This window comes from Denticeps clupeoides, chromosome 14, assembly GCF_900700375.1.
Source record: "Denticeps clupeoides chromosome 14, fDenClu1.1, whole genome shotgun sequence".
Lineage (NCBI taxonomy): Eukaryota > Metazoa > Chordata > Actinopteri > Clupeiformes > Denticipitidae > Denticeps > Denticeps clupeoides.
The window spans coordinates 18675569-18701309 of record NC_041720.1 but is presented as its reverse complement, the minus strand read 5'-3'; the positions used below and the strand labels follow the sequence as shown (position 1 = coordinate 18701309).

Sequence of the window (25741 nt, the reverse complement as noted above, 5' to 3'; positions counted from 1 at the left end):
TGAGCGCATATGAAGCTAACTGAAGGTGGAGCGTTCCAATTCCAAGGACGACAGAATGCTGGAAAAATCACTTTTTATAACAAAGACTTCTGAATCCATAAGATGAATTTAGAGGTCATCTTCATCAACGGAACACTAAGCACTACCGGCCATCATTCCCCACAATGAATCACGCTCAAACAGAACAAAGACACCAACGTGACATCATAGGTTTCCTGCAGATGCCCTCCAAATACAACTGGCAGGAAACTGCTTCCCTCTTGGATGTCCTGGCCTCTACACCACCAGGCAACACCCATCAGGCCATCCGCCTGACCGCCGGTCCCACCCACCATGCTCCCCAGCCTGTTCTTCTCTGTCTGCTGAGATTCAGGAGAACAGAACCAAGAGCAAAGAAGCCTGAACATTCAACAATAATCTTCTGGCTGACAAAACAGACACCCAGTATTCTCTGAGCTGAAATGGCCGAGTGACGTGATCCCAGCATTCCATGCTGATCGCAGAAACACTGCGCATCACAATGACCGCACACTGTGACGCACTTTCACGTCACTCTACTGATGACAGGTATACGTGGAAATTAAGAATCTGTGTATGTTTTAGTGTGAAGGACCAATCTTGGCTGCCTGCATTCCTCACTCATGCCCCATCCAGCAGAGCAGTGAGGTCAGCGCTTCTCCTCATTGGTTTGGTGGCGCTGATGAATTGTTAATATGTTGCTAGGCAGTGGCGGCCATATTTATCTCCTGCACCTCAATCCCCGGCCCACACACGACCTTACCCCATTCCAGAAAATCCAGAATGTTCTTCTCCCTCCGGAGCGGCGAGCTGCTGCACTCGTCGTACAGGCAGACGAGAACATCCAGCAGGGTCTCCACGCTGAGGCACTGTCCGCCGGCATGCGCCGGCCCGTCCACCACCAGCTTCTCCAGCTTCTTCAGACGCACTTCCCCCGACATCGCGGCGCCGAAAACCGGGACTCTGGGTGAATTTTAATGTCGGAATTCTGCTAACGTCGCAGTAAAATACGAGGTTTCTTCATGGCCACCACAGCCCGGGAGAAGCCCCTGCCGCACTGCTCCAGATCTCCTCTACAGGGAGTTAAAGGGCGGATAAGGCCGGGTCCGCGGGTATCCATTAAAAAAAGCAGGCCGAGCTGCAGCGCTACAAAGCCCCGGTGCCGCTCCTCTGTCAGGGCTGCGAGGGACAGGACAGAGCGCTCAGCCGGCTTCCTCCTTTACATTCCATTCCGCCCCGACTGTCATTCCTGTTCCCACGCCGGGCGCGACGGTTACGGAGTAGCGGCGTTTTCCAGCCCAGCAGCCTCTGCCTCTCCCTGCCGTCCCCCCGGCCGCCGCCGCGACTCCAGCCTGCTGCTGCAGGCAGAACCAGGGTTGCCAGATGCGTGCAGAAAATCCACGCTTTCAGACAGATAATCTGATAATCGAGATTCTACATTACTACATTATCAGTAATAAGTAATACTGTATCAAAACTGAAAAGGCAGACAGTTTTAATGACACTACTCACAATAAATTAGGGATATTGTGAGAGATTTACTGGATATCACACATTCAGTTCAGACATTTTTGGGATAAGGAAGGAATTGTATTGGGGTGATAGACACACCTCATTTTGTGTTTTCCAGGTAATGGTCTCATTGTGTACAGGTGGGCCTTATATTGGGGCCAATACCAAGAGACAACCTTTCTTAATAAAAGCTGATATTGTCAGTAAGTCAATCCAAATTCATCATTCAAACAGCCAAAAACACAATGTCACTTAATAGACGAGCAGCGTCACCTGGCCACCTCCATTTACGAGAAGCGATGGGTACTAGGGTTTCCAGATAAACCATTCGAACCAACTCCACCACTTTGGCTTGAATGCCAGACGACCGTTGCAGGTGACTCCACTGACACCAAGACACCGTTGTCAACGTTTGCAATGGGCACAAGACCATGTGAGCAGTGCTCTGTTCACTGATGAGTGTCACATCAGTGATGCTGAAGAAGGCAAGTCACCAATAGACTGAGGTCAACATGGTCCCCAGGGTTTGCTTTGGTGGAGGAGCTGCAACAGGCATCACCAGTCAGCACAAAGAGTGGAACGCATTGCCTCAGAACAGCATCATGAGGCTAGTTAGGAGCATGAGACGTCGCTGTCATTGTGGCGCATGGTGGAAACGCCCGCTACTGACATTGTCAATTTTTGTTATTTGGGTTATTATATCTCTGTTATTGTATACATTTTTGGTGTAATAAATATTAAACTAATGAAAATGGTGTTTCTTCTCATAAGATCAAAGGGAACCTTTCATTATTTCATTAAAATTCAGAGCAAATAGGAAAAGCACTCATGTAATTAAGAATATCCCTAACTTGTTGTGAGTAGTGTATGTTGTTCTTCTTCCTTCGCTTCCTCCTGTTAGGACTCGCAGCAGCAGATCAGCCGGTCTGCTTTTATGTATTCAGTTCAGCCCTTCCAGAAAGTCTCCATAAAGCAGCGAACCTGGCAACCTGTGGAAAATCCCAGCCCGTCATGGCGCCCGGCACAGCATCTGCTGCGGGGAGTGCAGGGATACTGGCGGCGCGGTGACGGGGTCCATTCATTCAGACGAGCAACTCATGAAAAGTCAGGGAGAGACATTTCATAAAGTAAATGTTTCACTTCACATTGAATCTCAACATTGACTCTGACCTTGAAATGTTGCCACGACACTTTTAAACATACAAACATACTGAGTCCCTCAAGCGGCCATACCCCTGAGCTTTTGCCCTGAAATCGCAGTCCACATCTGCTGTTTGCTTTAGAATATTTCCGTCGCCTGGAACGCGGTTACACTGGGAATTTCACAATTCACTCAAGATCCGGGATTAACACACAACCACTGCTGAACTTAAAAGTGTGAAGTCACATGGATGTCACATGGATTTGTGCAATTCATATTTCAGACATAGAATATAAATATCTTGTTAATGGCAATTTAGAAATTCTAGACACGTTCAGCTTTGTGACGTGTGTATATGTCGCCACCTGGTGTCGGCGCCGCGCACTACAATCCTGCGTTTTGTTTATTTTAGAGAGCCGACGCATTTCTCATAATTCTACTTTCGGGCTATAATAATTCTCTATTAATGTATCGTGATTTTGTAGTAAAAAAAAAACATAATTTACTCCAACTGGAGTAATGGACGGGGAGTGTTAAACCCCGCGCCTCGCGGGTCACGTGGCTCGACGTCTGGTCCCTGTCACCCCCCCTCTGGTCCCCATGTCCCCTCATCAATCTGACAACTGCCACACCATGACTAATAAGGTGCTAATCATGTCTTTCATGAATGTAAATATTTGTTGTTGGCTTGCAGCAGGATATCAGGAAGTTAACATGGCGATTAATAAAGTTGACCCACCGTTATAAACGATTTTCTTCTCGAACGCGACTACAATCTGCACAATTTGTTTCATCTTTTTCTCTTCTATTTTTCTTTTTCGCGCAAATTGAGGCGTCGTTGTAATGCTATTGTGAGGTGTTAATTAACACTTGTTTTGTTGATTGCAGGATCTCTCGATCCTTTGATTAAAGTTGCCATGCTTCCTTCAAAGCGGCTCTGGCCCCTCCATCTAATTGGTATGGGAAGGGGACAAGACTGTCACATAGCACCCCATGATCAGAAGTGGGTTCTAATGTAGCACTGCAGCCTGGACCATGTAGAAAGGTTCATGTGTATTGTGCAAAAGTCTTTCTTCACCTGTCTGCCATCATTCAGTTTCTCCCTCCTACTTTAATTTTTGCACATTTCACCAATGGCTGGATTACACAAAGATTATAAAGTGCACAATCTTGAACAGTGAAAGTTGTACCATACGGTACTCAGAAAACACCAGAAAACCAAACTGAAAATTATAGTTCAGTGGTGTTCATTCTTATTTTCTCACTTGATCTGTTAGAAAGTGTAGTGTAAAGAAAGCTTGACTGGAAAGGCACAGATCTCTACACATTTCTTCTGCAGTAGCTGGGAAAGCTCCTCTGTCCTTCCTGTGCTCTTCTTTGGTCTGTCTGACATCTTAGAGCAAATAGAGGGCCCAATACACAAACTCAGACAGTGGCCCTTCAGTGCCACCAGGTCCTCTTCGTACGTTTGTGTGACCAAACAAGGGATGGCAGATCCTGCGGTGGCATCAGATAATCACCAACTCGTGAAGAGCCCCTCCAATCCACATCCGCAGCGCAGCCCTCGGATTAACTGTCTGTTTGGCTAATAATTTTAATCTGTGGAGGGGACACAGAGGGGAGGTGATTTCGGAATAAACATTTAATCCCTACGAAGCAGCCCCTCCCACACACGCATGCACGCCTCCATCAGATCACCTTGATGGGAGCAAGATTTTCTGATCTGTCAGACAGGCCAGAAATGTCCAAATGTCCACACTGGCAGACTCCTGCCAGACATTGTCCAGGGGAATGTCACATCAGCACAGAGGTGTGGGAGTCATGCTGCTGGAATATACAGAATTATTCCTCAATATTAAACAGAAATCTCCGACCAGATGAATATGCTGCTACATAAACACCAACAGTTTGGTCATATTTATGTGTGTCATCATTGCATGGTACACATCAGAACTTTTAGGAGAGCATGTGGCATATGGAATATAATACAGTACTCTGCAGAGATTTGAAATTGATCGGCAGCCGGTATCAGGTCCAGCATTCCGCCGTAATGACGAGGCTTTCAAGTCGGTCACCTCCCCCCCCCCCCGCCCCGCCAACGTGTGAATGGCCGAGCGCGTCGCGGCCATAAAAGCCGGGGGTGTCGGACACTCCGCAGCAGACCGACGACGACGACGATGCTGCTGGTGATGATGATGGTTCTCTGCTGCTGCGCGGCCCTGCCGGGTCCGGCCGCGGCCTCCGACGAGCTGAGGGAGGCCGTGCTGCAGAAGCTGGGTCTCGCCGAGGAGCCCCGCGTCCACAGGAGGGACCTGGAGAACCTCGTCGTCCCGGCGCACGTCAGGACCAAGTACCTGTCCATGCTGAAGCTCCACCACCAGCGCCGGCGCCGCTCGCTGCCCAGCCTGGCGGGGATCCTGCGCGGAATCCCGGGAAACGCCGGTACGAACTTTAGTTATCAAATCACCAAAATTAATTTACCTAGAAAATGATTACGCGTAAGTTATTACGCGTAAAATGTAAGAGCTTTAGAAGTGAGTCTGAACCTTTCCGCGTTGCCTCCGCAGACATCTCGGGGGAATTCGTTTATTCCGACGCCACCCGCCAGCGGATGGTGTTCGACATGGAAGCCCGGATCCCGGACAACAGCGAGGTCACCATGGCCGAGCTGAAGCTGTACAAGAAGGCGCCGCGCAGGCACGCCATGGCCGAGAAGAAGAACCACCGGCCGGTCAGCAACGCCCGAGTCAGCGTCTACTGGGTGGACGTCCTGGAGAACGGATCCAACAGGACTTCCATTGTGGATTCGAGGTAAAGCAGACGAGTTGGAATTTTTTTCTTGCGTATTGGCCATGCTTTTGAATATGCATATTAATGAATCAGACCGTTTATGTCTCCAGGTTGATCCCCATTCACGAGACTGGCTGGATTAGCTTTGATGTGACCCAGGCCGTCCACTACTGGGCCAAGACTCATCAGAAGACGCCGATGCACCTTGAGGTGTGGATCGAGGGCGAGAGACCTGGCAGTTACGCGGCAGAAATGGCCAAAAGTGTCCACTTTGCCACCCAGGATGGCGAGAACGCCGTGGGCCGACCGGAGCTGGTCCTCTACACCCTCAACCTGGAAGAATTTGGGTGAGCAAGCCACGTCAATTCTGCTTCACGATATTTTTATCAATACATAGAAGAAAATCTGAATTCCTTCTCCTTCCTCTACAGGGCGAGTGGCGACTGTGAAAGCAACAAGGACAAGGACACATGCTGCCGCGAGAAGTACTTCATCAACTTCCGGGCCCTGACTTGGACACAGTACTGGATCATCGAACCCGCCGGCTACCAGGCCTTCAGGTGCACCGGCAGCTGCAGGCAGCCCAAGCGCACCTACGGCTACGGCGAGAGGAAGTGTGCCGTGGTGGAGAGCGCCCCGCTGCCCATGATGTACCTAGTGAAGAAGGGGGACTACACCGAGATCGAGGTGGCCGAGTTCCCCAACATGATCGTGGAGAAGTGCGGCTGTGCCATGGACAATGTTTTAGTTGTATAGACGTGGCTGTGTGTAAAACTATAGTACTTTGCATGCATGTTTGAAGCAAGCGTCCAGTCCCCGTCCAGAATATGTGACGCGGTCAGTGCTGTGTGTCAGATGGTCCACTTTCTCCTCAAGCACTTTGTCATTATGTGTGGCCACTTCCTCTGTAAACCTTAAGTGTCTGATACTCAGACTATATTTTTGAGCTGTAAATATTATGAACTTGTGATATAACCCTATGTTTGAATATAAAGTATTTTTCATTTCTATTTACATGGTCTTATTTCATCTTGACCTGGGAGCCAGACGAGCAGCGTGCTGTGTAAACGCTGCACTTTATTCCAACAGGATGTCACCTATAGAGTTGAGACTGTAGTAATTAGCAGCAAGCAAATAATGCAGAACAAAGGAAGCTACTGAGAAGATCACTGGCTCTTTCAGACCCAGGTCTCGTCTGGCAGCATGAAAAAAGGTTGTTATTTCGATGAACCCATGCTGTTCTTTTAATGAAATTCTCAGCACTGCATCTGCGCCATAATACAGAATTAGCATGTCCAAATATAAAATCGAGAGGCCAGATCATAAAACTGCTTACAGGCTGCCAATAAGATGCTGAATAAGACCAATAACCCTTGAAATACATTAAAATGTATTATTGAAATTTTATTGTATATGTTCATTGGGCCAAGCAACATGTATCATACAATTTAGCTTAAAATAGAGGCAAAAACAAATCCATCCTAGTGATGGTCTACACATACCAAGAAAATAGAATCAGTGATTCAAAGCCCCATGTTAAAAGATTTATTAGACACTAACCATATACCAACTATAATTACAAAGAAATTACATGTAAATCCACATATAAAACTGTTTATTAAGAATGAGGAACTTTTATTTTCCCCGTGGACATTAGAACTGGCCCGTCTTTATTCATTTGCTCAGTAAATAGCATGGAATACACATGCAACAAAAGCTTTTAGCTTTAATTCCCTTTTGTATCACAATACAGAACGCAGCTCAATGTTCTATTTGATACCGCAACACTAGTACTGCAGCATAAAAAAAACGTAATCCTCTGAAATTCTTTTCATAATCATAGCAACTTGATCAACGACCAGTCAATTTCTGTACATCAATAGTTGGAATAGTGACTAAATATTAATCTACATATTTGCATTGTAAAAACATTAAAATTTGAATAAGGACAAAAAAAAAAAAAAAAAAAAACTCAGTAGGAGTCTATGGACAACCTCAATGTTATCAAAAAGTATACTTATCAGAAGTATTTAAGAATTTGATTAATCCAACATTGACCAGCAGTGGAGAAGTCTTCAAACAGTGAATTTTTGGATGGAACAAAACTTAAATACCGAAGGTTCTAACATGTAGAGGCATTCGGGACATCTGTCTCTTTAGTCTTTGGGTTACTCCAAAGGCAAACCCAAAAGGCTTGTAAATAAATAATAAATACGGGGGAAACAAAACTATGTCATTGCCATGCAGGTTTGAGATTTATACATGTGTAATTAGTGAGGTGCTGGTAAAAACCAATCCCTGAAATCCAGAGCGACGAGTTTCACTGAAAAACAGCTGAACTGAAGAAATGGTTACAATTAAAACTGCCTAACTAAGCATGTGACTAAATTTGAATGTGACGCTAAATTAAATGATTCTAATAATGGAATTGTAATTGCAGCAAACAAATACATTTTTCAGGAGACTAGATACCAACAGGACCACTTTGAAACCTGTCCTGCTAAATACGTGCAAACCACCGTCATTATACTGATCAAATAGTGCCACAAAAACACCCTCCACTCATTAATATTCTTTGATCAAAGCTGGTTTACTTAGTTTCATCCTCCCAAAAGTGCTTAAATGGAAAGACAAAAACAGAAGCGGTTTCCTTCATGAGTTAAGAAGGAATCAAATGAGTCAGTAAAAGGCTCCTTAGACATAAAATGGTCTGTTACCAGCCATACAAAAAAAAAAAAAAAAAAAAAAGGTCAGCTGTTTATTGCAAAGCTAGAAAGTTGATCTATTACAAGCTTGACATTATCTTGAACAGTTACACGCACACAGAAAAGTTTTTCCAATTTCTGCGCGTCACACTGGCTAAATAAGTGTGAGCGCTGGGTCTACCGATGAATCTACTTACAACAGCGACATGCTTCTAAAAAGGGAGTTACTGGTTCCATCAGATTACGAGTTTCAAAACAGGTTTACACAAAAACACAGGAACTATGGAAAAAAAAAAAAAACTAGAATAATTTACATTTAGTAAAAATGACATTGTACAGCATAAAAAGCACAACCCTGAAATTCTTTCACAAGCACCCCACACAGTATTTAAATGCCTGATAGTTCAACAGATCAAATATAATTGGATTTAAGACATATGAACCATGGAAACAAAATTAAAAATATACAAAATTAAAAGGGGTGGTGGTGGGGGGTTTGAACCAAACCTGCTCCAAAGAGAACCACAGAAACTCTAGATGCGGAATGCCATTTTAAATTTAAAAGTTGGACTTAAAAAAAAATATATATTGAAAAGGAAATATCCTTGGCTTGGGGAGGCAACCAGGCAACCATAAGCAACCAGTCTTTTATAGGAGAGCAAACTCAATAATATCCTGGATGGAACTGCTGACTCCAGGTCTTCTGGTTCCAGAACTAGAAATAAAACAGGAGGTGATTATTAATCTAAATGGCACTGACGTGAGAACAGATTTAGAGTACAAAACAACTGATGAAAGTGGTATTTTTAACATCCTTCATTGGCGCTTCCTCACCCCTTGCTGCCAGCTATGGTTGAAGGCCTGGGCTTTGTTCATGCCATAGTTTCCATTCTTGTTGCCCATGTTGCCACGGCTCTGGTTTCCGCCCCTTCCACGGAACTGTAGCAGAAACAAAAACTCCTTATTAATCATTTTGCATTAACATGTTTATTAATGGTCATACAGTTTCAGACTTGGGGCATGATCACTAATAGCATGTTATTATATCTTGTGGATTTACAGGGAGGAAGAAAAAAAAGCCAGGCTGCTTGCTAGTTCTGTAAAAAAAATATACAAGCAGCCCATGTGCAACCTGTGGCCCAGTCAGTAAGTCACCTGATTAAAGTTACTGCCTCGGTTCCCCCTGTTCATGCCACCTCCGTGGCTCATCGGTCCGCCACGGTTCATGGCGCCACCTCGGATGCCCATACCACCCATGGCACCTCTGGGCGGACCACCTCTGTGGCCCATACTACCACCTCCGCTGCGGTTTTGCATGTGACCTCCTCCACCCCGGTTGAAGTTGCCCCTGTTGGAGAAGCCACCTCGGAATGCAGGAGGAGGCATGAAGCCTCGAGGGGGACGACTGAATCCACCACGGTGTCCTGGCACTGGAGAAAGAGGCGGGAGTGAGTTCATGCAATTGAAGGAAATGACACCGGGACATGTTTGTGCCTCTTACTTCCTCTGAAGTTCCCTCGATTCTGGAAGCCACCTCTGCCACTACGTGGTCCTCCAGGGCCACCACTGCTGCGGTTCTTACTCCCCCTGCTGCGGATGCCACCCTTTTTGGGAGTCATGGCGCCCTGGTTGGCCTTCTTCTCTGGGGGCAGGGCGGTCTTGCTCTCCTCCTTGTACTGCTCCAGGAGCTTGGTGGCCTCCTCTTTCTGCAGCTCAACGTAGGTGACCTCTGAGAAGCAGTCACCCACCTCTGGTAGTGTATAGATACCTGTAGATAATAATAATATAAAAAAAACAAACAAAAAAAACACATTGGTGCTATATGACATGGAAAAATAATTAGCCCTCTTGCAGTTAGGGCTGTGACATGGCATTAAATTCCTAGTGATATGAAAAAGGCATAGATGATAGACTATATATTTTGCAGTGTATAATTTCACATCTCTGAAGTAGGCCAGTAAAACCAAAATCTCTTTGGTTGGTCAAAATATATCGCATAGCGTTTACACCACAGTGGTAGTTTGTCAGATGTTGTCTAAAAGTAAGGAAAAGGTTTTTTGATCTTTACCCCATTGAGTGGTGGCACACTTTCAACCTCCTGACCCTGAGGCTTACCCTTCATTTTAAAGACAACATGTTCTGGGAGGTCTTTGCCATCAGTCTCTGCCTTCTTCTGGGACCTCTCCTTGTAGACCTCATCTGTGGGGCAGACCACCACAGCTTTCCGCTGGAAGCCGGCGAATAGACACATCTTCCTCCTCTGGGCTGGAGCAGACACATTCGTCTGGAAAAGGAGAGCCGCGTTCATGGGTGGTAGTAGCCTAGTGGAAGACCCAGGTTCAAATCCCACCTACTACCATTCCCTGTCCCTGAGCAAGACACTTAACCCTAAATTGCTCCAGGGTGACCGTCCCTGTACCTAATGATTGTAAGTCGGTCTGGATAAGGGCATCTCATAAATGCTGTAAATGTAATTTTACTATATCTGGGTGCCACTGGATTGTAACCAAAAAATTGAGCGGCTAAATTTTGTTCCATAGAGCTTTAACGTGGTATATGAGGAGAGGATCACAGTCACATAGCTGAGCAATACGGCAAATAGTTTTTATAAAAATATCTAATGCATATTGAGATCAATTTTTTTCTGATATTGCCAGACTGGAAGACACCAGTTAATAATACATATAAAACCACGCTGCTCTGCTTTCAGCCATTTTGCTAGCTTTACACAGTGAACCATGTGGTACTGCCAAACCTGTAAAACCTGTAATCCGAGGTGAAATGCTTTTTGTATTTTTATTTGGTCTTTGTCATGATGCTCCACTAAACCAATACCAATAGCAGGTCCTCAAGAAGTTAAACAAAAAAAAATTCATCCACACATGTACCTGTTTGTCACTGTACGCAATGCTGTCTCATATTCATGTGCTTGTCTGCCTGCCCTAGTTTTCAGGATATTGAGTGTAATTTGTGGGCACCAGGGAACTATCAATATGCTGGAGATTTTGGCATACACACAAAAAATAAATTGTATAAATTATTAAATACATAGGTAAAATCAATACCATAAACCACTAGTGTCATGTACTATTCAATTATAACTTCTGTAATTTGCACTATTCATTTTCTATGGAAAATCTCAACAGTACAAAAACTAATTGGTGGTAGTTCTGGTGCAGTTTCGATTTTCATTATTCATGTGAAAACAGAGCAGGTACTTCCTGGTGGCTAATTATTATAATTTCTTTAGCAAACTGCACTGGAAAAAAATTGACAAAAAACAAATTAAAATTATTTCATTTCATGTGTTGGCTGTTTCACAATTAAATGAGTCCTCTGCAGTTGACCTTCAGGATTTTAACCCGCAACCTTCCAATTACAGGTCCGCTTCATAACCCACTAGGTCACCACTGCCCTGGTAGTGGAAATCATTTATTGCTGCCTTACACTTCCTAAACCAAACAGTTTGATGCTACAAACACGTGGTATTTAGAAGGAATGCATTGACACTAGTGACCCCCTCACCTGGTCCAATATGTAGTTCCTCTTTTTGCGTGCTGCAATCTCAATGAACTTGCCCAGGAAGAGTGGTGCACGCTGGGAAATGGCTGTTACTTTGGTGACATCTCTATTCTGGCGCTTCATGCTGTCAATCTAAAGCCAAACGAAGATTCATTAGACAAACTAAACATTGAATTATCAATTTGTTTCAGTGGACTGCCAAATCTCATAGACCCAAATGAAAGATTCACCATAATTTTCTCCAGAATGGTGCTTGTGCCCAGAATGTTATATTTTCCAGGGTTCTCTTCCATGTGCTTCTTCACCCATGCAGTCTTTCCAGATCCAGGAAGGCCCACCATGACAATCACCTGAACATTCAGTTAATTAGAATGTGTTTCTTCCCCCTTCCTCGCCTCACCACTTGCATGCAGCCAGTAGTGGATTTCCACTACACTCACCTCACAGTCCTTCTTGGTTTCGGGTCCCTTAGGCCCACGAACACGGTCCTCCAGAGCAACCTGCTGCATGAAGGTAAAGCCCTCAGGTGGGGAGAAGAATGGCACATCCTTCTGACCAAAGTTAAACTCCACAGAACAGTTGTGGCAAAGGACGTGTGGGTAGAGAGCTCGTCCGGACAATGCTTCTATACTGGCTTTGAAAGCCACGCCCAGGTTTTTACCATTCTTGGAGAAGGAGAACTCTACTTCGTCGCTTTCAAAATTCTGTAAGAGCGCAAGAACACAACATTTTATCAGACACATCATACTTCTATAACATACAATGTAAAAGCTCAAATCACATAAAACCCACTCACAATAAAGCAACCAATAACATCATTTTCATCAAAACTCTCGCCGTAATCTTCAGTCACACAGTTTGTAGTCCTCTTCCCCTTGCCGGAAAATGCGTAGGAGTGCTCCTCCTCACCTAAAATGAATGATCAAAAATTATGTACTGCCTTTCTGAAAACAGGAGTCTACAAACTTCTTGGATTATGGGACAGCTAGTCACAGACACGCAGTAGCATCACAGCACAACTTACCCAGCAGCAGGCTGCCATTTGCCAGGGACCAGCCAACCTGAACTTCATGGATCTCCATGCTCTTACTGGAGATGTGTTTGACCGGAATCTTCTCAATTATCTGAGCAGCACAGGACAAAACCATATCACATATGGAGTGACTACTTACAGTGACTAATTATTGAAATTAAAACTGATTGAAACTGGTCCAGAGAAAGACTGTTCACCTTCATCTCAAAACCAGTCTTGCCCTTCATCACACCATAGGATGCACGACCACCCGCCCACAGGTAGGCAAAGCTCTCCATGGTGAGGGAGGATGCACTGTAGCGGTCACGAGACACTTTAAAGTGCAGGTCACAGTTATCTGTGGACAGGAGAAGACGAGTCCCCATTTTCAGTTATTTGAGGAAACTCAACACAGGCAATTATTAGGACACAAGCATTTTTCTTCATAATTGAAGAACCTGTTCATAGCAAATATACAAGAATATGTATAAGTGAACATGTACATGTAATTAAAAGTATGTCTGCATAAATACAGCAATTTTTAACATCAACCATCTAAAAAAAAAAAAAAAAAAAAACAAAAAAACAAAAACATAAAAACCAGCACCATGTTACAACATGCAGGCCATGTCAGTGTGTTCAGGTGGTGAAAGGCCTGCAGTATATTTTCAACACAATCAGGGGCACCTCATAAACCCAGTCCCATCAGGCCAGTGTCACCACTCACATGCATCCAGACAGACCAGGGTGTCGTCAAATTCCTCATCTTCTTCCTCCAGAGGGGGCTGGGGGGATTTGGTTCTGTAAAATATTACATGCGTGCATTAAAACACAGACACAGAATTACGTGTTGAAGCGAGAGGCACCGGCAGCTGCCAGTCCAGGTAGAGCCTCTGCAGAGCTGCTCAGTGCTAATGAAGGACAGACAGAAATATGAACACACACACACAGAATCCAGAATGCATGAGATGCAGCAATAGAATGCATTGGTGAAAGACAAGCTTACCCAATTAGATCAAGGTCCTGCGCATTTCCTTCAAAGAACAATCATGTATGATATGTAATCATTATATGTTGTCAAAGAATGACCAGCTGGCGAAGATAATTTTTTTTAATACACCAGAGTGGACAGTTCCTAATATTCTAGCTCATCACAGAACCATAGGCCCAATGTAGCCATGTCGGCATTTATTCTGGACCATTTCTTTAAGTCTTGAGGATATATTTAACCCACCAGGACATGTTTTCTGGAAACGGATTGCACAACATCCATGTAAAGCATGAGACTACCCTGCCAGTTAATGGGAATGTTGTCAAGAATGATATCTGTTAAATAAATATTCACATATTATAATAGGCTATAATAACAGACCGGGTCAAATGTCCACTGTTAAATCCTACGTTAGAAATGTGCAGGAAGGCCTGACAACCTCAGCTCACGCTCAAACGTCAAAACTGAGCATATGGACTACCATGTCAACCTGGAAGGGATTTCTGCCATGCTAACTTGACCCGATCGTGAAAGGAAAATGGAGTTAACTGATACTGGTGTCCCATTGATGCATTTACCAAACACCGTGGATATTTTTTTATTAACATACACCACTCAGCTACATATAGCAAACAATCCAGTCTACAACAGTGAAAGATCTCAAAAAATTAGAATAAATTATACATTAGCTAAATTATTTCTGTCTAATATGAAATGTTTGAATGTTTCAGAATTATTAACAGTACATACAGACAGTCAATAAAAACCTGTAGGGATTGAAGTGTTACATGTATGACAACAACCAATAAAAAGTGCATCTAAGGAAAGAGAAATTCAAATCCTCCACTGGGTTTTAATAAAGGAAATAAAATGGAAGGAAAAAACGCCCAGCCCCATGCGCCCAGCGACAGAAGAACCCAATAAAACTCCACACGATTCCTATTGTTTCTCGTGAGCGCGTCCAATATAACTCCCCATGACGAACCCAAACCTGCATCATTCATTATGACTCCATCATGTGCCTTTCTCCTCCTTCTAAGAGTAAGTGTGTACAACACAGTGCACAGATAAGAAGTTCATTACAAGCCAAGGATGACTCCTCAAACATGGGTTACATTTAAATGCTGGTTGAGGCAGTAGAATTAAGTGAAGAAATGAGGGTGTTTTTTTGTCTATCATATAAAAGTATTGGCGCTTAGGGCCAATACATGTTTACAATGTGGCACTTCAGGGATACCGAAGGCCATCTTCCATCCTTACCGGCTGTATTTGCTTTCTTCAATAAATTCAAAGTAGCCCCTTCCATGTTCCTCCCGGCGTCTCTTAACACCCTTCTTATTCTTCTGATCAGCACTGGTGTCTTTGTCCGCATCCCCTTTGGAAATAAAACAAAGAGTAATGAGGTGCTCAAGCGTGCTGGACCCTGCTGTTAGGGTGGTCCACACGACTACAAGACAGGAGCAGCCCAACGTGTAGAAATGCAGAAGGCATGTTGTGCACAGCTGAGTAATCAGAGCTTTTCACTTCTATTCTACCCAAAGGGAACGTTTTCGTTGACAAAACCTCGGTAAAAACAGGTAAAAATGCTAATGTTAGTCGTGGCCAATGTTACAAATCGGCACAAAATAAAATAAAAACGAAGACATTAATTTAACTCGTCGCCGAAGACGCGCAAGTCCGCTAGTTAAATAACAGGCTAAGTTGCGAATAATAAAAAAAGAGGAAATCGCGTTCTCCATTGTTAGCATGCTAGTCCGCCATGCTAGTTACGCGCAGAACAAAGCTGAGGTAGCCCGCGGGCTAACGGGAAGCTAACGAGGCGGGCTCGGATTTTAGGCAGCTTGGCCAAGTCCCAATTTCGCGAAATGGCCGAGCGGAAGGCGGACCCTCCACAACCATGCAGAGTGGCTGACTAGCTGGTGTCGATAAAACCCCGAAAAAACGACTCCAGCCGCCGACCGGAGGCAACACGTGACGCCGCCGCTGCACCTTTTTCGGGCTGCACTTTTAAAATGGGCGACTCACCCTCTCCGGGCTGAGATCCCGGCTCACCATCGTCGTCGTCCTCCTCGTAGGTGTGATCCCCGCCATCCTCCGGATCCTCCTCATCCTCCCCGGCCATTTCGTCGTCCTCTTGATCGACGAATTCGCCCCCATCCCCCGCCGCGGCTTCGTCCGCCTCCACACCGTTCCCGTTCTCCTCCTCGGCCTCCATGGCCTCGCCGCCCGCGTCATCTCCTTCCACGGGCAGGTCCTCGATCGGGGCGCTCGCCTCGCCGGGTCCCTCGTCGGCGCCGTTCTCGTCGCTGCCCTGCGCCGCATCAGCTTCTCCGGCCCGGGCCTCCTCGTCCAGCGCGGCCTGCAGTCGGTCCATCAGTTCGGCCTTCAGGCCCTTGTCTGAGAGCTGCCGCTTCTTCAGCTCGTCCTTCAGCTCGTTCACTTTCAGCTTCTTCACGTTCATCGTGCTCATTTTCGGTTGTTTCAATATAAAATCAAACGTATCGCTAACCGGACAAGAACAACTAATCCTTCAACAATAGACTATTATCCCGTGAAAACAGAGGACTGCGCCAAAATGGCATCGATAGCGCCTCCCTTTCCTACCGGCGAAGACGCTCCGTCGAGAGGTCATATAGACTCCTGTTCGGCTGGGCGGGGCCTGTGGCGTCAGCGCCGCAGAGGTCATATAGACTCCTGTTCGGCTGGGCGGGGCTTGTGGCGTCAGCGCCGTAGAGGTCATATAGACTCCTGTTCGGCTGGGCGGGGCTTGTGGCATCAACGCCGCGAGGTCATATAGACTCCTGTTTGGCTGGGCGGGGCTTGTCTCGTTACGTGCCCAATTCATTATTATCTTCAAATTGATGTCAGTAAAATAACAACGTATTTTATTTTTTTTACTTTTAAATATTTTTTTTCCATAAACTTTTAATTGCTTAACTTATAGGTTTTGTAGAATTTTGATTTGTACGTTTGGATGAAATAATGTGATACCAGGTATTATTATTTATGATATATTTTCGTCACGCATTTACTTTACATTTACATTTACTTACTTCACTTACATTTATTGAATAATTACACTGAGCACACTGAGGTACCCATGGGTGAAGTACCATCCACATGCTGCTCTTGTACCACTCTGGGTGGAGTGAAAGAAAGTGAATGTGAAGTTATTGTGAAACACAGCATATGACACACAATGAAACAGGTCCTCTGCAGTGGCACCTTGGCAGCTCAGGACTAGTGAGTGTCCATGAGTGTGTGGTCTATGTGTCTTGCCCTGCCCTTGCCAGTGCCTGTGCCCAGTGAGTGAGTGTGAGTGTTGTACTTGTTTATCAATTATAAGTTGTGTTGAATATTGGTGTTGAACAGGACAACGTGTGCCTTTCCTCTATGTGGTTTAGTAGGCCATGTAAGTAGGCAACGTTTTACTGCATTAAAGTGATTCACAATTACAAGGATTGGCCAAATTATTTGTTTGTTTCAAACACAAATTGCTAATCAACCAAACATTGGCATATTAATTTTAATTGTGAAGTGTTGTGAAGTGACATTTCTGAGCCACAAGAAACGCGAGGAATTAGGATACAAAGCCAATCAGAAAGAAGTGGGCGGGCCTGTCTTACATTATAACTGCAGCAGGTGGCGCTCTGTAGCAGCTTTTTTTTTCTTCATGTGCAAATTAAACGTTGAAATATCCCGGGGAGAAGTTCCTTGTTGAATGTAACAGGTTTCGGCACATGGCACACGCCCTGCGGACAGCGTCGGAGAGGGAGGGACATGACGGCGACACTCGCGGCGCTTCTGCCAGGACACGGACTATCACGACTTGTTCGATTCTGCGACTTTCGGATATGAGGACGTGCTGAGGTTCGCCGCTAATCGACCTTAGTTCCAGTCACCTCGAGTATTTTCAAATATTTTTTATATAAAGTGATCCTTTCAATGGATATCGCTGATAAGAACGGATCTTCTCATCGAAGACGTTTGGTTTGTGACTCGTTATTGAACTTATATATTTCATGTAGAGTGAAATATTTTATGAGAACAATTTTTTTTAGAGATCTGATGCCTGCCTGTCCCCGCACGCCGACCGTCCATCCCCGGAAGGCGCGGGCTACTCCTCGTCCGACTCTCTGGTGGGACGTCTTCCCCAAGAGATGAGCGCTGCCACGGGATACGGCTCACCGGGCTGCCGTCGTGCATTGTGTGACACTTGCGTCGCACGTTTAAATTCGCTGAACATCTCCAGCCAGGTAGGTTTCCATCATCATCAGAATCCCCGCACATAAATCAAACGTTTCACTAGTAGATTCACCGTATCTGCATGGTCTCTGATATCCATTACACTTCTTAAGGCGCATGGCATGGAAAATTAGTTAACATCGATTTTGTCCAGCCTTATGGCCTGATCCTTTAGCTCTTCCAGCTTTCTGCAAGGGGTAATGCCAAGAATGTAAAAATCTTGCATTTTTTTATCTTAAACATATATATTTAAAAATACTGAAAAAAAATATAGGTTTACATTTCCTATCAGAAGACTTACATTAAGTAAAGTGAAGTGATTGTCACATGTGATACACAGCAGCATAGCACACAATGCACACAGTGAAATTTGTCCTCTGCATTTAACCCATCACCCTGAGTGAGCAGTGGACAGCCATGTCAGGCGCCCGGGGAGCAGTGTGTGGGGACGGTGCTTTGCTCAGTGGCACCTCAGTGGCACCTTGGCGGGTCGGGATTCAAACCGGCAACCTTCTGATTACGGGGCCGCTTCCTTAACCACTAGGCCACCACTGCCCCTATTATGCAATAGTTTGACAATGTTTCTATATCAAATTGATACAGCAGCATTTATATTGTAAAAAAAAGAAGCAAAGAGTTTAAAAATAGGAAAATAGCATTTTTTTCTTTGGACATTAGGATCCCAACATTTCAGGACCTTGCAGTGGCATCCAGGCCTGGAAGGAGGAGGACGTCCGCTGCGATGCCTGTGCCACCAACCTGGGGCAGCTGAAGCAGGAGGCCTTGCACATGATCCTTACCCAGGAGCAGACCATCTGGGCCACCACTCACTCTGCCAGCCTGTACCCCAGCACGCTGCCTCGAACCCACAGCCCCCATTCTAGTCCAGCAAAGCCCTCTCTGAAGTCCCGCAACCAGGAGAGGGACATGAAGCTTGAGGGACCGCTCTGCTCAGGGTCCATGTACAACAACAGTGGTGTCACACTCTACCCTTGGCAGGTACTGTTGTCTACCATGACTTTTTCATGGTCCTACAGTAAATACAGTAACTTGTATTTGCAATTTTATCTGCAATTAGTTTCTCCATATCCTCTGGCATATTCAATGGAATTCCTGAGGATCAGCATCATTTCTAGATTGTTTAAATAGACTCAGGCATATGTATATCAGCCCCAACTGACCCAATCATGACTAACAGGGAGAAGTAGTACATAATTTGTATCAGAATAAACCAGGCGTGTGATCAATATTCTAGTGAAAAATTAATTCCTTCACAGGATGTGGTGGGGGCAGTAAGTAAAGATGGATTGTGGGTGTGGCCAAGCGAGAGGGAGGATTAGATGTCTTCTTCAGATGTCCACTGCTGTGCAGCGCATATGTGGCTCTGGCCGGATGAATGGCAGCAGATTATTGCTATTAGTCATGTACAGGCATCCAGAATTCAGCCAATTCCTGAATCTGGTGACATCATTCCACTTTCTGCCTAGGACGTTAAAGCAGAAAATGTATGAGGAGGACCTTGTTATAGAAATGAGGTCACCAATGAAAATAAAAGTGACATTAATATGGGGGTGCCATTAATATGATGCTGCAGGCACAGAAAGATGCGAGTTTTTTTTGCCCATTCGTCCCGTTTCTGCTTCCAGATGGCATTGTAGCCCTGGGCTTCTGGGCTTCCTCCTAGCACTAATTGGCATTACAGCATGGTTCATGGAGATTTTCCTTTTTTCCTTTTGATGTGGCCAGACTGGAGTGATCTCTTATTTTGACATTAAACAATGAGAAAATGCAGTGTTTTCACAATTTAGGAGCTTTTAAAAATTGTGTTTATTCATTTATTTTGTTTGTGTTTTTATTTTGTTCCTTTTACCGTATTGCAATTTACTTTTAAGGGACACTCTAACCTCCTGCCCATTCCTAAGTCAAATATGATTTCAAGTTCCAGCGTTAGTGGTCATTTCAGCTACATAGACAGCAAATAGTGAAAACAAAATTTCACCAGAACCTGGTGCTACATACTACATTTAAACAAAGTTGCATAATATTATATTATAATATTTATAATAATATTATAATATTTTTTATATTCCTCTTCATTATATTTTTGGTTGCATGTCTGCCTGTCCCTTTCTTATGAAGATGATTTCTCAAGATATCTAAAATTGGGTCCACTCATATTCAATACTGAGCTTATTACATTTTTGCCATCAGTGATCAATTATTAAAGCCCCTGTAGCTCCCATTGATTTTCTTTAAATTTGATGCAAATGTTCAGTTGCACTCATGACTGTCAAAGGTCTGTGGTCACTGAGACCTCCTCTATGTCCCATGTGAATGCAATATTTAAAAACAGTCCAAGGGAATATCTCACTGATCTGATTAGGATGTTGTGGTCAAAGGATACCGTGGGGTGGTAACATCTTAATGTAATTAACGTTACTTGTGTAAGGGATAACAATATCCCAAGCAATAAAAATATTACAGTAACTAATCCATGTAAAACTGTGATACCTCACAGTACATGCAGACACACTGATCGGTGCCATGTGGAAAACTTGGTATTGTCATTATTTTGAGTTTGTTTCAAACATTCAGAATTGGATTTTTTAATACTGGTAGCAATATTCCTGGATTCAAGTATATTGTAAGACAGGTGAATATTAATTTTAGGAAACTAGTAATCTTAGTACTTTCTTGCCAGACTAAGTAATACATTATCTGATGCTATAAATTGATATATCAGTATATCAAGAAATTATTTCAGATTTCGCTTGATCTCATGGATGACCTGATTAAATTTTGGTGTCAAAGGTCAAGGTCGTTTAGAGTTGTTTTTCTGGGGTGGGTTTGCAACCATGTTTTTATCCTCTCTTTTTATTTTTGTTATCATTTTTCATTCTGTTGTCACTTTTATTTTGCTGTGCTCACAGATTCCTTGGTCATCTCTATCCATGGAAGGACAGAAGTCTGCTGTCTGTCGCTCTGACAGCTCTCTGACATCTGCCAGCATGTCCCCTTCTGGTGTGTTTCCAGCTGTGTCATTCTTGACCAGGTATGGTCCTGGGGTGGGGTGAGGGTGGGAGCTGCATAGCTCTGCTGGCCACAATAAAACAGATGGCAGTATAATGACCATTATTTGAGTAATGTAGAAATGGTGGTAGTAGCCTAGTGGGTAACACACTCACCTATGAACCAGAAGGTTCATATCCCACTTACTACCATTGTGTCCCTGAGCAACACACTTAACCCTAAGTTGCTCCAGGGGTAATGTCCCTCTAACTTTTGATTGTAAGTCGCTTTGGATAAGGGCGTCTGATAAATGCAGTAAATGTATATGTATCAGAGATGGAGTTGGTTTAAGAAGGTAGAAGAAGTTTGTAACCCAAAGTAACGTTTAAACTGAGCCCAAATTCTGAGAGAAGTTTTAACAGTCCTATTCTTGGTATAAGGTAAAGGGGAATACAGAATAGGAGAGTGCAATAAAGCTTTCAGAGCTGCAGGTTTGACCGAATTTGCTTCTATTGCCAACCAATTCATTTCAGCATCTGATGCTTTGGACTAGTATTAGATGCCCAATAATAAAACCTAAAATGTGGTAAGGCTAACCCACCAAGTTCTTTGTCTTTTGTAAATACTGTCTGCATAGTCCCTGAACCTTCTTATTGCATATATGTGGGGATCACAGAGTCAACTTTCTGAAAAAAATTACTTAAGCAGACATATTGGTATGCAGGGTGGTAGAAGCCTAGTGGGTAACACACTTGCCTATGAACTAGAAGACCCAGGTTCAAATCCCACCAAGATATGTAAAGTTAAGATGGGCTATTTTGAAGGATAAGCTATGAATAGGGTAATTCTTAGCAGCAATACTAATGGGAAATAATTCACTTTTATTCAAATTCAATTTATAACCAGAAATCTGAGAGAATGATTGAAGGGTAGTAAGAGCAGCAGGGATTGAGACCGGTAGGTTGGAGATCATCTGCATAAAGGGACACTCTAACCTCCTGCCCATTCCTAACAATTCCAGTAATCTGAGTGTTAGACATAAGTGTACTTGAAAGAGGTTCAACTGCTTTTTGGCTTGTTGGTCTAGTGGTATGGTTCTTGCTTCAGGTGAGAGAGGTCCCCGGTTCAAATCCCGGACAAGCCCAATGACTGCTTTCAGCTCCCATAAACTTTTTTGGGGCAGAGCGGTTAAAGAAAGCGGCCGCGTAATCAGAAGTTTCTGGTTCGAATCCTGATCCGCCAAAGCACCGTCCTCACACATTTACATTTACAGCATTTATCAGACGCTCTTATCCAGAGTGACTTACAATCAGTAGTTACAGGGACAGTCCCCCTGGAGCAACTTAGGGTTAAGTGTCTTGCTCAGGGACACAATGGTAGTAAGTGGGATTTGAACCTGGGTCTTCTGGTTCATAGGCGAGTGTGTTACCCACTAGGCTACTACCCACTAGGCACACATTGCTCCCTGGGCGCCTGTCATGGCTGACCACTGCTCACTCTGGGTGATTGGTTAAATGCAGAGGACAAATTTCACTGTGTGCATCATGTGCTGTGTATCACAATGAAAATCTTTCAACTGCAAACGCAAATAATAATGGGCGTAAGGGCAACCCTGTCTAGTTGAACGATAGAGGGGGAAATATTCAGATTGAGTATGATTTGTTCTAACAGATGCTTGCGGTGAGGAGTAAAGTATCTTAATCCATGAAATGGATTTTATAACCAAATCTCCCCAGTTTATGAAAAAGATAGGGGTCTATCAAAAAGCCTTTTCAGCATCCAGTGATATGAGGGCCTCCTGAGCTTTGGGATCTGGAGTGTTATAAATTGTATTAAAGAGACATCTAAGGTTAGAGAAAGAGTGTCTATTTTGGATAAATCCTGTCTGGTCTTCAGAGATGATGCTCAGGAGGGTAGATTCTAGTCTTAAAGCCAACAATTTATATAAAAGTTTAAAATCAGCATTCAGCAAGCTGATTGGGCGGTAGGACGAACAACACAAAGGATCTTTGCCCTTTTTAAAAGCAGTGAGATGGTGGCTTGTGAAAGGGTTTGAGGAAGGCAGCCAGAGTCAAAAGATTCATTATAAATGTCTAGTAACAATGGGGCCAGTTTATCCCAGAACTTTCTATAAAATTCACAAGGAAATCCGTCAGGTCCAGGACATTTTCTGCTTTTCCTACCCATGGGAGCTCAAGGGTATAAGCACGTGACTTCCGGTGGGATGACACGGAAGATGTTGGTGGGTGGTTGGTGCCGGGATTGCGCCCGTCCGCAATTGTCGAGAGGTCTGTGGGGACCCACGTGACTTCCGGTGGTGTGTGGATGATGAGAGAGAGCCGGACTGCGAGGAGGAAGGCAGCGATGTGGGGTAAGCTGGTGGAAGAGGGTGATGGAAGTCGCCAGACACCAACTGCGCTGCCGAGACTGCCTCGCAGAGAATCTGGCTCTCCAGCTCTGGTCGGGGACATGCCACCCTCTGCCTGGACGTTCCCCAGCAGAATGGCAGCGCATCACCAGCGCCGCCGCCTGCTGCAGAGAACGTCCACCACTCTCCTCTCCACACGCCCACCACCATCTCCAGCATCCCCAGCCCCCTGTGGGAAGTGCTCAGGGTGCCCGGACCCTTCTCAAGAGCAGCAGGTACATGCAAACCCTTCTTAACATCCTGTGGTGTGTACTTTGCTGCTCTTCCCTCGCTCACAGACGCGGACAAAAAAAAACATTTGTGCAGCTTTGTGGCAATGAGGATAGAAAGTCAGAATGGGTTACTGGGACATCCTGGAGCTACTGAGGGCGGAGTTCGGTTGGCCAGAACCCGAGCCATGGATTGAACCCTGCCCCACCACCACACCCAGAACCAGCCAGGATCCAGTGCAGGAAGACACCACGATGTCGGACGCAGCACTGGCGGGTGGCGAGAGTGTCAGGCTTCCCATATTCCTGGCTGCACCTCCTGAGGAGGTCCTGGAAAGCCCGGAGAGGGATCCTCTGTTTAGTCTGTGTGTGTGCACGTATATGTGGTGTCCGTATATCACCCCCACTTCCCCTCTTTGGGTACACCAGATTGTGACAAAGCAGCAGAGCATAACCCCAGAGAGGAAGCTCCTGGCAGGAAGAGGGCCTGCTTGTCCCAACGGATGCAGAAGGGGCTGAGTGGATGGTCCAGCAAAGCCCCCACACTGGCACCAGGGACGTGCAGCGGAAGGGGCTGCATGTGCCCAGATGGCACCACCCAGGGGTGCAGTAAACGGTCGCCGGAGAGTCCAGTACCGCCTCCCTGCACAGTGCAGGGAGGGGATCTGGTAACACTGCCAGCAGGGATGTGCAGCGAGAGGGACTGCACGTGCCCAGAAGGCACCACCAAGGGGTGCAGTAAACGGTCGGCGGAGGGTCCGGGACCGCATCCATGTGTGGTGCAAGGAGGGGAGCTTGTCACACTGCCAGCAGGGTCGTGCAGCGAGAGGGCTTGCACGTGCCCAGAAGGCACCTCACTGGGGTGCAGTAAGCGGTCGCTGAAGGGTCCAGGACCACCTCCCTGCTAGGGGCAGAGAGCGATGCAGGAAGCATCAGAGGGGACGTGTCGAGACAGGGCCTGCACGTACCCGGAAGGTTCGGCCCTGGCTTTTGTGTACAGGTTGGAGGGACTGAGGCTGCCATGCAGGACAACGTCAGGGAGCCATCCAGAGGGTCTGTGTCCTTCGGTGGGAGGACACAGCAGGGCAGGAGCCCTGTTGTAGCCACCGTCCACCCCGCCTCTTCCTCTGATGTTACTGCCGGGGCTCCGAGGACATAGCCTGTGGAGGGGGGGACTCTGTGCAACTGGAAACGCACCTGGAACCAATCTGATTGACATCAGTGCTCCAACCATGGAACAGGTGTGAGTAATTAGGGACATGGCCTGGTTATAAGGAACTTCGGAGCAGCCGGTCAGGGCTGTGACACTTTATGTGGACCCTTACTTACCTTGTGTATGTTTTCAGTTCCTGGCAATCGCCACACACCTGCAGGTTTGTTTCCATTAGCTTCTTTTGTTTCTCCTGTTATTGGCCCTTGTGATGTTTTATTTGTGTTTGTTATTAATAAATCCCATTCCTATTATCTCCCGCCTCTGCGCTTCATTCCCCTGTCAGCTCACGGACGTGACATCTATGATGTCTCTGAGGTAAGAACGTGCAGTGACTGAGCCTTACCTTTATGTACAATAACCAAATCTGTTTTGAGCGACTGGTGATGCCCGTCCATACTCTTGCACCTCCTCAACCAAAGCAAACCCTGGGGACCTTGTTGACCTCTGTGTATCACTGACCTCGCCTTTTCTGTGGCGATTTCTGTGGAAGGTGACCTGACACCCAACGGTTGACCACTGCTGCATTGTCCAGGTCACATGGTCTTGTGCCCACTGCAAATGTTCATGGTGGTGTCTTGGTGTCAGTGGAGTCACCTGCAACGGTCGTCTGGCATTCAAGATTACGAATGGTTTGTCTGGAAACCCTAGTACCCTCCCATCTCGTAAACGGGCCTACAGCTGTGTGGCAGTTGCATAACGATGTATGAGTGCAAAGGTCCTACTGGTGGTCATTTACATTTACAGCATTTATCAGATGCCCTTATCCAGAGCGACTTACAATCAGTAGTTACAGGGACAGTCCCCCTGGAGCAACTTAGGGTTATGTGTCTTGCTCAGGACACAATGGTAGTAAGTGGGATTTGAACCTGGGTCTTCTGGTTCATAGGCGAGTGTGTTACCCACTAGGCTACTACCACCATTGGTCATTGCGGTCTGTCACTCATGG

The 25741-nt window shown here is 45.4% G+C and overlaps 4 protein-coding genes across 7 annotated transcripts in view; 2 read left to right on the top strand and 2 right to left on the bottom strand.

The window, feature by feature from the left end:
* The window catches only part of cdc42bpab (CDC42 binding protein kinase alpha (DMPK-like) b), a 45166-nt gene extending 44207 nt beyond the window's left edge, over window positions 1-959 (bottom strand). For 2 of the 3 annotated variants that reach the window (XM_028953618.1, XM_028953619.1), the window contains exon 1: window positions 782-959. In XM_028953618.1, the coding sequence (XP_028809451.1) occupies window positions 782-959 (178 nt within the window). The remainder of the gene's footprint in view (window positions 1-781) is intronic. The other variant, XM_028953620.1, reaches the window with a different exon arrangement.
* A 3807-nt stretch (window positions 960-4766) lies between these two features.
* Window positions 4767-6434, top strand: lft1 (lefty1). The gene is made up of 4 exons (XM_028953381.1): window positions 4767-5113; window positions 5239-5482; window positions 5572-5808; window positions 5893-6434. Exons 1-4 carry the CDS (start codon window positions 4849-4851, stop codon window positions 6215-6217), a joined length of 1071 nt encoding a protein of 356 aa, XP_028809214.1. The 5' UTR covers window positions 4767-4848; the 3' UTR covers window positions 6218-6434.
* A 469-nt stretch (window positions 6435-6903) lies between these two features.
* On the bottom strand, window positions 6904-16396 carry hnrnpub (heterogeneous nuclear ribonucleoprotein Ub). Its single transcript, XM_028953362.1, has 14 exons — window positions 15717-16396; window positions 14952-15066; window positions 13428-13501; window positions 12919-13058; window positions 12713-12812; window positions 12485-12597; window positions 12129-12392; window positions 11919-12038; window positions 11692-11820; window positions 10282-10450; window positions 9668-9934; window positions 9322-9596; window positions 9001-9105; window positions 6904-8881 (listed from the first exon to the last, which is right to left on the bottom strand). The coding sequence occupies exons 1-14, from the start codon at window positions 16159-16161 to the stop codon at window positions 8831-8833; spliced, it is 2367 nt and encodes a 788-aa protein (XP_028809195.1). The 5' UTR covers window positions 16162-16396; the 3' UTR covers window positions 6904-8830.
* A 1024-nt stretch (window positions 16397-17420) lies between these two features.
* The window catches only part of kif26bb (kinesin family member 26Bb), a 32084-nt gene continuing 23763 nt past the window's right edge, over window positions 17421-25741 (top strand). Inside the window, exons 1-4 of one of the 2 annotated variants that reach the window (XM_028953489.1) lie at window positions 17421-17561; window positions 17753-17947; window positions 18615-18935; window positions 20867-20988. In XM_028953489.1, coding sequence (XP_028809322.1) covers window positions 17852-17947; window positions 18615-18935; window positions 20867-20988 — 539 coding nt within the window. In that variant the 5' untranslated portion in view covers window positions 17421-17561; window positions 17753-17851. Of the gene's footprint in view, window positions 17682-17752; window positions 17948-18614; window positions 18936-20866; window positions 20989-25741 lie in introns of both variants that reach the window. The other variant, XM_028953488.1, reaches the window with a different exon arrangement.